Here is a 15,149-nt window from a genome sequence, read left to right on the forward strand (position 1 = left end):
TTTTTTTTGTTTACTCATATTTATTTAGGCTTGAAGCGGGCTACTCTTGGGTTACGCGGAAGGAAGTCAATGTAATTCTATCAATTCATATGTTACTTTGTACTTATTTTATTTTTAAAGATTTTCACCGCTATTACATTTGACTACTTGGAATATAGAAAATTCTTCTATGCACCGCGGTGTAAGTGAACCAATAGATCTCAGTCGTTGATACTTATAAGAATTTTTTTTTTGTTATTAAAATATACTTGATGTTATCTGACCGTCCAATCCTGTTAGTGTAAGTGCACGTCACTGCACTGAATACTCTCTCTTAGAATATGTATGACTGAACATTTGTGTCATGAGATAATCATTAGGGAAAATGATCATTTACTCAATTTTAGCTTAAAAATTGCCCACTTGCTCCACTAACAGTTTTTTAACCCCGTTTACCCAAAACATTCTAAGAGATTATTTCCCTAATACCCAATTAATTCTTTTTTATTTATTTTTGAGTCTTTTTTTGCCCTCTCCTTCTTTCTCACTTAGAGGGACAAGTCATCCTCCACCTTGCCGGACTCCGGTGATCAGTGGCCGGGCGCCAACTCCGGTGACCGGAATCCGGCTACTGGACTGGTGTCAGGATTCCGGTGACTGAATTTATTGCCCCCCTACTAATACCCAGTAACCATATTATTGCCCCCCAGTAATCATATTATTGCCCCCCAATACTCATATTATTGCCTCTCAATAATCATATTATTGCCTCCCAAAATCATATTATTGCCGTCCAGTGAATTGTATAAACTCCCAAAACCAAAATGAATACACTACAGGCACAATTGATCAATTTATATGCATATTATTGCCCCGCAATAGACATGTATAACTACTCAATAAAACTTTTTTTTGCATTCTTCTTTCTTCTTTCCTTATAAGCCTTCTGTCAAATTTACTATAAAAAAAAAAAAATCAAACCACGCCGTCCAACAGAGTGACATCGTCTGAGCCCTGCCAGCGAAGCCCATACCCAATTCCGACGTGGAGCTTTGACCTTCCCGGAGTTGAAGCGCGACTGGGCGAGGTCGAGCTCGCGGACCTTGGCGCTGACGTGGTCGGCGAGGTCGCAGGTGGAGGAGACGTTGGAGAGGACGTGGTCGGCGTCGGACTTGACGATGTCGAGGACTTGGGAGGATTTCTGGAGATTGGAGATGTGCTTGTCGAGGTCGGAGCGCTGGGAGAGGAGGTGGTCGAGGTTGAGATCTAGGGCGCATTGGTAGGCTATGCACTCGTGGAGGAGGCGCGTCATGGATAAATGGCCGCCGGAGCTGCCATGGCTGAGAGAGAGAAAGAGAGGAGGGAGAAAACGCAGATCGGAGGGATAAGAGAGAGATAGATATGAGTGTAATTTATAAATTAAAATAAGGGCAATACTGTCAAACATTGTTGGATTGGGTAAATGGGGTTAAAAAACTCTTAGTGGAGTAAGTGGACAATTTTTAGTCTAAAATTGAGTAAGTGGTCACGGCCCCTAATCATTATTGATAATCATTATTTTGGTGTTAATAATAATTCAATTGCCTGAATAAGTTTGATCTTATTCACTACAAAATCAACTAAAATTTAGATAGACATATTAGATAACTAGCAATAAGAGAAGCTCAATTTAGGTCGAGTATCACTTGTGCTCTCGTTCCTCTTCTGCGAAGCCGCCACCAAGGCTAGGCCTTGGCTGATGCATTATACATCTCTGATCCTGCTTGGATTGCGTCAAGGGTGTCAGTCTTGGTTGATTATGGCACTGGCACCCACCATCTCCATCCTCAAGTACGAGTTGGTTCCTATGTAGTCAGGGTCAACAACATCATCGTCAGATCTGTCTCTTAAGACGGTAGCGGTGGTAGTTTTAGTTAGTTCCCATGATGATGTAAGAGCTGGAGCTCGGTTTCCTACGACTCTTAGATGTGGTGACTCCATAATTGGCACTATGGAGAATGGTGGTCTTAATCTTGGTGATGTTGGCACTAAGGTCTTCCTTGATGGATGGTTATGGCTTTCCTAGTAGGGGACGTGTGTTGTTGGTATGGATGGCACGGCGAGATGCGAGTGGCAGCGATGGACTGTGAGAGTTTTCTGATGAATGGGAGTTGATTGCTGGTGTTGGCCACCGCTTGGAGCCAAATTTTTTCCTCAGCGATGCGGTGACAACGACATTGAAAAACATCAAGGTGGCTGGTGTCAACTGTGGCCCCAGAATGGCTGATATGAGTGTAGCCAACGACTGCAGCGAGGCTATTGTAGGAGCAGTAAGCACTCGTTTAGGGTTTTTGCTATCAAGCTTGGTGATTTTGGGCCTCATTTCTTAAGGTGGTTTTTTGGGCTTACAAATGTGGTTGTACTACTGGGCCAACTTTTTTTATGTTTTACTTCAGGCTTCTAGGTAGGGCTGGGCACGGGTCAGGACGGGCCGGTTATAGGCTGATACCGAGCCCGGTACCGGAAATATTTTTCGGGACGGGACGGGACGGGACGGGCCTTGGTTTTTTTGAATATGGTACCGACGGTACCGAAACCGAACGGGATCGGATCGGGCCCGGGCCCATTTCGGGATCCCAGACTCCCTTGTTTTTTCCTATCACTTGATTCACTTAAGGATATCTGGTTTTCCAGATTTCACTCATCCCAGAATGCAAATACATATTTCTAGCAGTCCTAGCACTACAGCCTACAAATCTACAATGTTGACACATTCAATTGTCTTAAAACAAATCAAAATGAAGCACATTTGGCCATTTGCCATGAAAAGAAGAAAAGAAGAATGACAAGTTGACAACAATCACAACATGTCAATATCTGCACATGACAAAATATCAAGTCAAAAAACTGCAACTGATTTAATTGTAGATCCCATTCATTTCATTGATCTCAGTATGCAGCCCTGCAAGTGCAAGAACCTAACAAACTAGCTCCACTAGTACCCAAATTTGATAACAAATCAAACTGTACTAAGGCTATTGTCTTGGTGCTGCACAGGAGGAGAATGATTGCTACAAAAAATGCAGTTATGCACTAAAACAGTAAAACAATAGAACCTGCAAATTTGACACACTTGCACAGTTGCACTATTTCACAATCTAATATGAGTAATATCAAATTATCAACTAATCAACACTTCAACACAATGAAAGACCAAGCAAATCAGAAACGAATCAACTCAAAGTTTTGCAGAAGTGCAGATAACAATGCAGAACTGCAGAACTCAAAGTCTAAAACACAACAACACAAGTACACAACAGTGACAACACAACCATTATCAAACTCACAAGGTGCAAACTGAACTAGTCAATAGAAATAGGGGCTGCAGCCTTTCCCTTCGATTTTGCCCTTGGGATTGTTGGACCACTTGGACGTGTGTTCCTGCTTGATGCACTGCTCTCATAATCTAACCAAATACCAGAAAAATAAAAGTAAGCACTCGAAGTTGTTCAGCACTTGCAAGAACACAGAAAAAAAAAATTAAAATGCAAACTGATCAAGTACCTAATTCAGCTTGTTCATAGAACTCGGTGTTTTCAATGGAAGGCTCCTCATCTACCACTTGAGCAATATCATCTCCCAACAACCAATTCTGCATGCATATTAAACCCTCCACTGATTTAGGAGTCAATGAACTCCTAAATGTATCAATCACTCTGCCTCCGGTGCTAAAAGAAGACTCTGATGCTACTGTGGATGTTTGAATGGCAAGTACATCTCTTGCTATTGCTGCCATAACAGGGAACTTAGGACCATTTATCTTCCACCAACACAATATGTCGAAATCCTCTTCCTCATCATCAACAAATTCAAGGGGAGCATTCAAATACTGATCCACTTCATGTACCATGACAGCCTCATCACTCTCTTGGACCACCTTTTTCCAATTGTTTAGCATCTGACCCCTCACACCTTTCCTAGGATTACTTCGGCTACTAGTGATTGTGCTGCTTGAACTTGTAGGGCTTGGATGCCTGCGCATATGTCTGCCACCATCTACTGTTGGTGCATACTAAGAAGCAATAAGACAAAAAATTATGCATTAATACTTAGAACAAACTAAGACACAAAAAGATGAAAAGTAAAAACATAAACAACCTCGAAACAAAGTGTAAAATCATCAAAGTTCGAGTTGTACCTCATCGTATAGTGCCATCAATAGAGATTTAATCTCATCAGTTCTATGTTGCACATCAAAGTCATCCAAACCCTCTTCCTTCAAGGAATGTGTGTAATTCCTAAGCTTGAACATTGCATCGAGTACAAGTCCGATAATAACCAAGTGGTTGAGGTCTTGAAAGCTGCCATAGTATTTCAAAAACCTAGATTTCATATTTGCAGCCATATCGGTTAAAACCTTTTCTGTATCGGAACCAGTTGCTATCTCAGGTTCAAGGAATAGGCTGTTGATGTTTTTCTCCATTGTTACGACATCATGAAATGTCGTATGCACAGTTGGATGCAAGCTTGCACTAACTCGCAGCGTCACGTCGTAAAAAACTCTAAGTAGATCAACAAAAATCTCAGCCTTTTCCCAATCTGATTTTGCAGGTGGTCCAACTCTGTTTCTCTTGTTAGTACTAGGAATCAGATTGCCCTCCTCATCATACTCCTCTTCTGGTTCCTTAAAATAATCTAGATACAGCTGATCCTCATCTTCCTCCATCCTAACAAAAGTTTTCTTGAATTTTAAGGCTGCCTCCAACATTAGATAAGTTGAATTCCATCTTGTTGGGACATCAAGACAAACCAGCCCTTTAAGAGGAAGCTTTACCCTTTCCACAGCTTTTCGAAAACTATCTAGTCGATTAGGTGAAGACCTAACATACTTGACAACATTCCTAATGGCTAAAACACTCTTTTGCAGCCTCTTCAAGCCATGTCCCACAATCAGATTGGTTATGTGGGCTGTGCATCTCACATGCATGTATTTACCACCTAAAACTGGTTTGTAACCTTCAGATTTGTTCATCTTTGATATAAGCCACTGTAAAGCTGACTTATTGGCAGATGCATTATCGACAGTGATGGTTAAAACTCTCTCAATCTCCCACTGCAGTAAACATGACTCTATAAGCCTGCCTATGGTTGCCCCTTGATGATTTTGGATAACACAAAAGTTTATAACCCTCTTGTGCATTTTCCAATCAACATCAACGAAATGGGCAGTAAGCACCATATAGTTAATGTTTTGCACACTAGTCCAAGTGTCCGTTGTAAGACACACCCTGTAAGCCTTCAAAATCTTGATTAATTCTTTTTTCTGTGCATCATACATTCTTAGAAAGTTTGTAACTAGTTTCCTACGAGAGGGTACTTTAAACAGAGGGCACACTCTAGTACAAAACCGATTAAAACCTTTCTTCTCAACAAAGGTAAAGGGCAACTCATCTATGACAATCATTTCTACACAAGCTTCTAGATAGTCATCTTGATCATAAGCTACTGCAGTTAGCTTGTTTCCCTGAGACTTATCACCTACAAGAACCCTCTGAGTCTTGCTAATATTAGGTGGATAGTACCTACAAAATTGATTAATATGCCTAATCATCCCCGAAGTCCCATTCTTAGAACTATCCACTGCAAAGTCTCCAATTTTCCCTCTAGGACAGTAAATACAGTGAGCTCTTTTTTTAACAATGTCTATCTCATTCCCTTCAGCATCTTTACCCTTCTCAATCTTGTCATACTCCTTAAAATGTTCCCAAACAAAACTACGTTTAGCAGAACTAACCGGATTAGCAGAATCACTTGGAGTTGCAGAACCTGCTTGAGTTGCAGGAGCTTCATCATTTACAGGAGCTTGCTGGCTTGAAGTGGCTGGAGCTTCAATTTGAAGAGGAGCAGAAGGTGAGGTTGCAGTTGAAGAATCTTCAAGCCCTGAAGCAGTTGGATGAGGCCGAGCAACTGGTTTCTTCCCCCTAGCCATGGAAATTGGAATCGAAGAATTGGTTGAAATTGGTCAGTTTAGGAGAAAGTGTAAGAATGGGGTAAGAGATGAGATTGGGGATTTCGGAGAAGAGAAGAAGTGAAGAATGAAAAAAGAGAAAATGGATGAATTGGGGATGGATTCGGAGAAGAGAAGAAGTGAAGAATGGAAGAAGAGAAAATGGATGAATTGGGGAATTAGGGATTGGGTCGAATGGATTCGGAGAAGAGAATAGGGAATTAGGGATTGGGTCGAATGGATTCGGAGAAGAGAATAGGGAATTAGGGATTAGGTCGAATGGATGAATGGTCGATATGATCGATAGTTCATACTTCATAGTTAATATCGAGATCGTGTGCATTCAGTCCTACATGAAACCATTCGTAGGACTAATCAGATACAGCCACATCATCAAACGGGACGGGACGGGATTAAACGGGACCGTTATGGTTAGAACCGGTACCGGGCCCGATTTCTCATAACGGGACGGGTTCGGGTCGGGACCTACATTTTTCAAAATTCATCCCGTACCGTCCCGCCAATTTTCGGGCCGGGATCGGGACGGGATCGGGATATCGATTTCAGGTGCCCAGCCCTACTTCTAGGCTTGTAGGCATCCCCAGGGAAGCCCCCCTCTGCATAAGGTGTCTTGTGAGTCAAGAATAACTCGGGGTTTGAATTTAAGCTAGTCGGTTTAAACTTTGGTAGTGTCAGGTTATATAGCTAATTGAAGAACACTATTATCCAAGGCATCTTTACTTAGGAGTTCTAGGTTTTTAGGGTCTCTCGGCAGTAACTTAATTCTGACGTACCCACTATTGGTTATTAGGTATTATTTGACCTATTTAATGGATTAACACCCAAAAAAAAAAACCAAACAAACTAGCAATGTTAACAACAGGCTTATCTCTGTAAAAATAACAGCATTTGTTACGACATACCATTTGACGTGAAAGGTGTTACAAATGATATTACCTATTAATATGCTATGAATAGTTGGGTAATGTCAAATTTATCAATTTTCTCAATTATTTGGATCACACAAAATCCTTAGATGTCTACTACTGTAGTCTAACTTGTTTATTAGTTGTATCAAAAAGTATACCTTCCATGAGCAACAATGTGGAGGAAATAGATTTTATCAAAATCGACCATTGGATGTTATCATAATAAGAAGAAATGATCATGGTCAAAATTTCAGCAATTTTCGTCATTATTTGGGTCTCGATTTACTAGGTCAATCCTAAGCCCTAAGGGCATCTCCAACAGACTACTTATTTCAAAATAAATGTAATATTTAGCTAATTTTAGGCTAAAATTCTACTCCAGCAGCATACCTAAGAGCATTTTTAGCAGACTCTCCATTGTGGCTCCTTAACTATTTTGGAGAGTATGTTTAGTTTTTTATCTATTTTAGCAGCTGCACCAGACTCCTAAGTGGCTCTCTATTATAACTTTTAGCTATCTCACTTCTAAATATAGAGAGTGGGATGAGGCTCTCTATAATTTAAAACATTCCTTTTAAGTTATTTTATGTAATTTATAAATACATTTAAACTATTTAATATTCATTTAAAAATAATATAAATTTAAAACTAGCTAAAATAGAGAGCATTGATGCATACATAATTTTAAAGTGGCTAGCTAAAATGATTTTTTAGCTACTTTAGCTAAAATTTGACTAAAAAATAATAGCATTGCTAAAGATGCTCTAAACAAAAGTTAAATATAACTTTTGCTAAATTCTCTAGCTATATTTAGCTAGAGGTGAGAGATAATTTAACTAAAACCTAAATTTAACTTGGGCTTTAGGTATTCTGCTGGAGCATAACTTAATAGCTAACAAGTTATATTTCACTTTTAGCTATTTTTAGTATGAATATAAGTATCCCTGTTGGAGATGCTCTAAGTACCACATAAAACTAAAATGCTCATAACCTCTCATTCGCAACTTATTTTTTCGATCTGTCAGTTCTCACACTCTCATGGATATGAGCTATATAGTCTAATATAAAAATTTTGGGAAGTTTATCTCTTCGTGATTCAGCTCCCCTTAGGGAAGTAGAAGCGTATAAATCCTTATATGTCTACTACTGTAGTCTAGCTTATTTATTAGTTGTATCAAAAAGTATACATTCCATGAGCCACAATGTGGAGGAAATAGACTTTATCAAAATCGACTGTTAGATGTTATCAAATGATCATGGTCAAAATTTTAGCTATTTTTGTCGTTATTTGGGTCTCGGTCTACTAAGTCAACTATAAACCCTAAATACCACATAATACTAAAATGCACATAACCGCTCATTCGCAACTTATTTTTTCAATCTGTCAGCTCTCACACTCTCGTGGGTATGAGCTACATAACTTAATGTAAAAGTTTCGGGAAGTTTATCTCTTCGTGATTCAGCCTCCCTTAGGTAAGTAGAAGCGTATGAAGGGTTGACCACTTTATTTGATGTCAAAACAATGGCGGATCAGAATAATTTTTTTACACGGTACCTACTAATACACTATAAATAGATGAGTAATGTCAAATATATCGATTTCCAATTTCGATTATTTAGATTGCAAAAAATGCTTACATGCCTACTAAAGTAATCCAACTTATTTATATGTAAAAGTATACATTCCATGACAAACAAGGTGGAGGAAATAGAATACATTCAGATATTATCATGGCATAAAGAAATGGTTATGGTCAAAATTTCAAATTTTTTCCTCGTCATTTGGTTCTCGATCTACGTGGTCAACTGCAACCCTAAATACACATAAAACTAATATGCACATAACCACTTACACAAAATTCTTATATGCCTACTAATGTTGTCTACCATGTGTTATTTGTTGTAAGAAAAAGTATAACTTCCAAAATGAACAATGTGAATGAAATGGAGTTTGGAAAATTCGACCGTTAGATGTTATAAGGAGGGGAAATATGACTATGGTAAAAAATTTACATGTTTCCGTTATCATTTCGGCGGCCTCAATTTACATGATCACCCTAAATTCTAAAACTCTTATTGTTTTTTCTCTTATTATAAAAATGACACTCTTTTAATATAATGTAATATATCTGTATATTAAATTTTTTTTACACGGTTATAACAAACTAAATTAAAATTTTTTAAAAAGTCCAACAACTTAATAAATTTTGTACCAAAAGAACAGTAACTCCAAATTAATTGCATCCCATGTGGCTCGAACCTGTGTAGCCAACAAAGTGCTAGTTGGCTTCACCACCATGCTAACCAAACTCTCCTCATCCAATTGACCATCTCCTGCCGCCTCAAACATTGACAAGTTTATGGCCCTTGTCTTTGTACTTGGAAGAAGCGAGGAAAGAGCGAAACCTAAGTCACCCATGGAAGCAACATCGCCGAATTGAAGCAAGGTTGAATCGGGTGTTAACTACGACAGCCAAGGAAGTTAGCCAGCAGTAGAAAACAATAATTTAGATATTTTGGAGGAGACACACGAAAGCGGCCAAAGATTCAGACTATGGTCGAAGCCAATTACAAAGGTTCGGAGGAAGATGAGTCATGAGACCCTTTAATTCAAGGAGGTGATTGGAGCTACTTATCCAAGAATCAGACGGTTCTTCCACATAGCTTCTGGGTTTGTCATTCTCCGAGTTCTCATTCAACGTCAACCGATGTGTGGGTGTCAGTCTGCACTTTGCGAGTTTCAGATATGTATCTCACTATCTCAGTGCCTTCCTCTTCGAGACCACGACTAAAATGCTGATTGGCACGTGCGAGGGATGGCGCCGTTGTATATGGTTTTTTACCCAGTGTTAAATGACCACTTCACCCCTCCGTTGAGAGGGATATGGGCGGATGGCGCCATAGTAAAGAGTTTTTTACCCACTGTAACTACCTTGTCTTTTGTGGAATATTTAATGACCATTTTGCTCCTTCGTTAACGTTGGTTTGGGGCGCGCGCATTCCAGAAATTGCCCTAAAAGAAATACAAAGCAAATTATTTAAGAAAAGTAAAGTCAACTGAAATTTCCTTAACAATGTTCTAGTTTAAGAACAAATTTCTGGTCTTATTTTAATGATGATACTGTGAGTAATTATTTGATGTTGCATCCTAAAAGGTATCCATACGAGAAAACAAATATTGTTTTAATCAGGCATGGAACTGATTGAGATGGGTAATTACTGATTTTTAGGTTTTTTACTAATAAGAGAATTAGACAAAATTAACAACATGGATGAGAAAGTTCAGAAACCTTCTTATGATAATGTTTTAATGTGATATGCGAGAAATTGATCACAAACAGAGTCACTAGATTACATTTTAAGACGCGAAAATGTCCAAATGAGCTTTATTTTACTGTTAATAAGATGTTTGAGTACAACATCAGTCACAACTTAAACTCACATTTGTGCTGGAGATCATCTTTCTCCTTCTTATATATGGCTGGCTTACAAATTCATATTGCAGCAATTTTACATGCCAGTCGTACAATAAGAGAACTGAACTGACATATCATCGAAAGCAGGATGTTGAAATCAATTTGCCTTGCGTTTAAGCACAATAAGGATGTCCACTACCTTCCCTGACTCAAATGCGGAGTGCTGCTCTTCAACTTTCTTGTGAAACAAGTCGAAGAGCTCATCTAAGATTTCTTCTCCGAAATGCTGCTTGAAGAGTCCCTCCATGACAGCTCTCGTATGAGATGCAATGAGTTTGCTATTTTTTGAAATAGTATCTTGTTCCATCACAGTAGGTAAGTGTTCCATTATGTCTATGCTAAAACATCCATTTCGTTCTACAGCAGCTTCCAGTTCTTGGGGACACACATAGTATATAGGCACATTAAATGAATCTATTTTCTCCTCGCTGACTACTCCCTGCATAATTAAAGTAAGAAAACACATGTATAGCTACGATGAAAAATGTCTACTCAATTCTGCAAGTACTTGATCAGTTCTGAATGCTTACCTTCCTAGTCATGTCAATGAGGCAAGATCCTAAAATTTGATAAATGATATTTGCCCGAGAATGAGCAGGTGGTGTATCAGCTGGGTAGCCATGAGTAGTAATTACCATCAGTCCTCCATGTACTGTCTCTTGTGCCCTGGCATGCAGAAAGCACTCCATGTCCTCAGCATATTGCGCTTCGTAAGCCCTCACTACTTCATCTGTGGAGTCTAAGTAATGTATTCGCCCTTTATTCCAAGCAAGGGAGTTGCTGTCTGTTACATCTTTTGGTACTCTAGAAAGCCAATGAAGGGAAATAGAAGAGTGAAAAAAGTGGATAGAAGCATCGGGGAGTATTCGACCATAGAAAGAACCAGGCAAACCCGCAGCATAGTATTGCCTATTCTGAGGGAGGGAATTGAAGAGCATGTTGAAGTCATTTGAGGTATGATCATTAAAGAAGACTTGAAATTCAGGGATTTGACAATTCAGTCCTCGGCTTTGATACTTGAATAGAACAGCTTCAAGTATATTTTCAACCGCCAAAAATGTATTGGGCCCAACTGAGCAACCCAAATCTGCAATGTGAAAGGAGTTGGCAGATGAAAATGTTTCAATGTCAAGCTTTTCTGCAATTGCCTTATTTAGAAGTTCTTTGGCAGCATCAATTACTCCTTTCTGAAAACGCAGGTATGATATTGAATGATTATATTGATTAAAGCAGTCACCAAATTCAAATTGAAATGAAAGCCTTGTTCAGGTTTTAAGGTTTGAATACATCAAATGTCAGTCTTAGTTGACTATGAGAATTAAAAGTCAGTGGAAACTTGATTGCTAGCTAGGGAAAAATGGTGGAGAAGAGTTTAAACTATGATTTTCTTCCATGCTATCTGTAGAAATTGGAATAGATTTATAAAAAAGACCAATTTTTTGTTTTACATCTACAAATCCAACTGAAAACTACGATTGTTTGCTACGCATAGTGAAGGGTACTATAGGAGGCGAGTAATTCTTATAGTAAACTATGAACTGCATGCACCCATTAAAGGTTACTGTTACTAGAGTTCAAAGAAAAACCTGGTAGATGGAGTTCTTGGCATAGTTGCTGGGGCCATCTCCACCTTTCATTGGATAGGCTTCAGAGCATTTACCAGTTTCCTCTGCTGCCATCTTTGTTCCTCTGTTCCGCTACGTCTCTGTCTCTCTTTGTATACTAGTTAGAGATCCCACGCTTTGCTGCGGGTAGTATAAATGCATTCAAGTTGTATAACAATTGTAAATTGTTTTTTTTTCCTATCTGAACTAACAACTAACAAAAATTAAACGAAAAGAAAAGGATTCAAATAAGCAAACCAATTCAAAACAAAATAGAAAAGAAACCAAACCAAAATCATTCGCATATGGTAAATATTCTCCTTCACTTCTAGATTACTCTTTGATATAAAAAAAACTTCTAGATTACTCTGTCTCACATCTCACTTCACATTCAGTGAAGATATCAGTTCTCTTTAACCGATCCAATCGTTCATAGGTGAAAATTTTCAAGTTAGGCACCTTCCCTTCCAAGCTCTTTAAAACCTCTGATAGTGTTTTGCAATCTAATGACTCTTGTTGATTGTGTGTAGTCCATGATGGGTAAGCACACGGTTTCTTTGAAACTGGTTCATCACACTGAATGTCCAATCCAACAACAAGGCGAGGACAAAATATTCATCATGGCACTGCGTTTGAGGTCATTATAGATGAAATTTATTTTCTTGATCTTCTCTGTTATCAGTATCAGTAGTACAATTAAGAGTGGTACCTCAACTGTGTGTGGTTGTTGGGTCTTCAATCATGCTGCAAGTAGTTGAGAAGCTACAAATACATTGTTTAGCTGCCTACACACTTGAGTTATTTCCTCTTGGACTATTGGAATCTGTTCGAGTGGGATTTCAACTCCAAGATTGAATACCCAATCAAGGCAACAAATATTAGCAAATCAATCACACAATCTTGTAACGAAAAGGAAAAAAACAAAGGAGAAACTATGAATGCGAAGGTCAGTAACATATAGAACCTATTTTTGCATAGACAAATCCTACAGTGCTCAATGCTCTACAACTCAAAGTAGGGCATACAAAATTTTCATAGTAACATCTGATGATATAAGAAGTGAAATTATTAATGACAGAGGCCAAGCCAAGTAGGGCATTATCAAACCACACTTATCAGAGCCACCTATTGTGAGCTGGAAGCCTTCCAAGGTAAAATGAACCAAACCTATGACTGCCTATGAGCTATAAGTCTATAACCCCCTTGATAATGAGACTCTGTACATTGGACCAGTAGTCAAGTAGTCAGGTTTCAAAAGTGAACACTTAATACCGTCTAGTAATTTCTTAACCCAAAATCAATCTCCACAAATCTAACTCACATAGAAATCATAGCATATAAGAATTTAAAGTTCACTAATCATTTAGCAAAAGCTAGAGCTCTGGCATATTGTTGAAATCAAATCAATTCAAGTTAGTCGTGTATTTCAATCTGCAGGTTTATTTTAAAGCAAACATAAATAGAGTGTCAAGGTCTCAAGTATTTTCCCAAAATCACAACATTAGTAAATGAAAGCAATGAGAAAACCTAGAAATAATGAATGGTTCATTGAAACAGACAAAAAGATTATACAAGTTATTGAAATTGATTAGCAGCTAATCAAATTCAAAATTGCAAAGCATCATCCAGAAAAATCACCAAGCAGGAAATGCTTTCAGTCTTTATAAAAGCCAATGTTTACTAAAGCATACAAATAGCATTCCTCATGGTTGTTCACTGCTTGACCATGTAAGGAATATAAATAGTAATTGATCACAGAACTCTGCACAAACGCATTCTAAACTTGCATTAAATATATTCATGTATTTTCATTCTGAGTCTTGGCATATGCTTACAGTAACTTAAACTTGGCCTACAGCAACAATTAGAATAGAATCATTACTCAACTTCTTAGTGGTTGATCCTATATTCCTGTTAGTTCCGTTTGTTTTTTTTTTTTTTTAATTATATTGTATAGTCTAAATTCAAATATATTGTAATGCAAGTTGTTATGTTTGTTTAGATAATGAAGAAGGGGCAATCCTAAAAGTACCAGTTCCGAATGTCAAAGATGTATTTGGTTTGAACAAATGACATAATTGCAGAGCTAACGGTAAATTGAACATGGTAACAGATGTGAACTATTAGGATCGCCACAGACATTAAACATTTTCAAAGCAATAAACTTTCACATTCGCAGCCAAAGTAACCAAAATCACCTGCTTGTGAAGATTCGGGGGATCAGAATTTACAGATGGTTCAAATAGCAGAGAAAGAATCTTCCAATCAAACTCAAAATGAACCAAAATCATTAGACCAAACACCAGAAAGAACACTGATTTCCCAGCCCAGAAAAACCTTCACATCAATATCAATGAAAGAGTAGGAACCGCAAAAAAACCAACTTGAGATGAATCAATTATTAGAAACATAAACAACAAATCAGATTCTCACAAATACCTTCCCCTTGTTTTCTTTTAAGCAAGAGCTTCCCGTCTCTCTCTTCCCCCGTTGTTGAGCGAACAACAAAATCCCAAAAGAAAAAAGGTTTTATCAGGTATAATGTCATCGGTGGCTGAGCATCATCTGGAACTGTACAAGTGTAGACTTATCGGTGTAGATAGAGGCCTTCCGATAGAAGATTACATAGTACTTTCTTGTAGGCCTGAGATCGGGTCGGTTCCTGTTTAAAATGTGCGGAACCGAAAAAAAAAATTAAACCCTTTAGAATAAGTGCACCCGTAGTCAAGAAAATGCAAAGTCGAGAAGTCAAGAATTCGATCAATCAAGTTACTATTCACTGCCACTGGACATAGGTCTGCACCCGTTTTTTTCTTGCCCGGTCAATACTGTTCACTTTTCACTGTTCATATCGACTGTTCACCAGCGGATTTCACTGTTCACTTTACTGCTTTAAATGTACTGTTCATCAGAATTTTAAACATTTTTTTAAAAATAAAATATATTTAATGATAATAATGGATAATTGTGTGCTTTGAATTTATCTTGTATTATGTTTATTATGTGCTATGATTTTGAATGTAAGGTGTGTGTTTTAATACGTGGAATTTCCAAATACAACTTTTATTTCATTAAATTGTCACTTACATAAATGAAAAATTAGGAAAAAGTACAATACAATTAAAAACATGCATAATAACCTAATTATTCAAATCATAATCCTCATCCTCTCTAG

The 15,149-nt window shown here is 38.0% G+C and overlaps 2 protein-coding genes across 12 annotated transcripts; both read right to left on the minus strand.

Annotated features, from left to right (window-relative positions):
- Positions 1–3,320: 3,320 nt before the first annotated feature.
- Positions 3,321–5,947, minus strand: LOC133723130 (zinc finger BED domain-containing protein RICESLEEPER 2-like). The gene is made up of 3 exons (XM_062149960.1): positions 4,157–5,947; positions 3,523–4,030; positions 3,321–3,424 (listed from the first exon to the last, which is right to left on the minus strand). The coding sequence occupies exons 1-3, from the start codon at positions 5,945–5,947 to the stop codon at positions 3,321–3,323; spliced, it is 2,403 nt and encodes an 800-aa protein (XP_062005944.1).
- A 4,319-nt stretch (positions 5,948–10,266) lies between these two features.
- Positions 10,267–14,632, minus strand: LOC133720472 (loganic acid O-methyltransferase-like). 11 transcript variants are annotated; one of them, XM_062146808.1, is made up of 5 exons: positions 14,414–14,632; positions 12,684–12,797; positions 11,957–12,115; positions 10,901–11,557; positions 10,267–10,809 (listed from the first exon to the last, which is right to left on the minus strand). In XM_062146808.1, the coding sequence occupies exons 3-5, from the start codon at positions 12,047–12,049 to the stop codon at positions 10,468–10,470; spliced, it is 1,092 nt and encodes a 363-aa protein (XP_062002792.1). In that variant the 5' UTR covers positions 12,050–12,115; positions 12,684–12,797; positions 14,414–14,632; the 3' UTR covers positions 10,267–10,467. The 11 variants fall into 11 exon arrangements, with proteins under 11 accessions (XP_062002792.1, XP_062002789.1, XP_062002782.1 ...); XM_062146805.1 differs by having other exon boundaries at positions 11,957–12,600; XM_062146798.1 differs by having other exon boundaries at positions 11,957–12,600; positions 12,684–12,817.
- Positions 14,633–15,149: the final 517 nt, after the last annotated feature.

This window comes from Rosa rugosa, chromosome 7 (assembly GCF_958449725.1).
Source record: "Rosa rugosa chromosome 7, drRosRugo1.1, whole genome shotgun sequence".
NCBI classification, from domain to species: Eukaryota; Viridiplantae; Streptophyta; class Magnoliopsida; order Rosales; family Rosaceae; genus Rosa; species Rosa rugosa.

Excerpts from the sequence above, each read along its gene's own strand:
- LOC133723130 (XM_062149960.1), bottom strand. The coding sequence starts at position 5,947 with ATGGCTAGGGGGAAGAAACCAGTTGCTCGGCCTCATCCAACTGCTTCA. Across the intron at positions 4,031-4,156 it reads TGATGGCACTATACGATGAG|TATGCACCAACAGTAGATGG; the intron begins GTACAACTCGAA and ends ATTGCTTCTTAG. Across the intron at positions 3,425-3,522 it reads CTATGAACAAGCTGAATTAG|ATTATGAGAGCAGTGCATCA; the intron begins GTACTTGATCAG and ends GTATTTGGTTAG.
- LOC133720472 (XM_062146809.1), bottom strand. The coding sequence starts at position 12,049 with ATGGCAGCAGAGGAAACTGGTAAATGCTCTGAAGCCTATCCAATGAAA. Across the intron at positions 11,558-11,956 it reads CCAAGAACTCCATCTACCAG|AAAGGAGTAATTGATGCTGC; the intron begins GTTTTTCTTTGA and ends CTGCGTTTTCAG. Across the intron at positions 10,810-10,900 it reads TCATTGACATGACTAGGAAG|GGAGTAGTCAGCGAGGAGAA; the intron begins GTAAGCATTCAG and ends TTAATTATGCAG.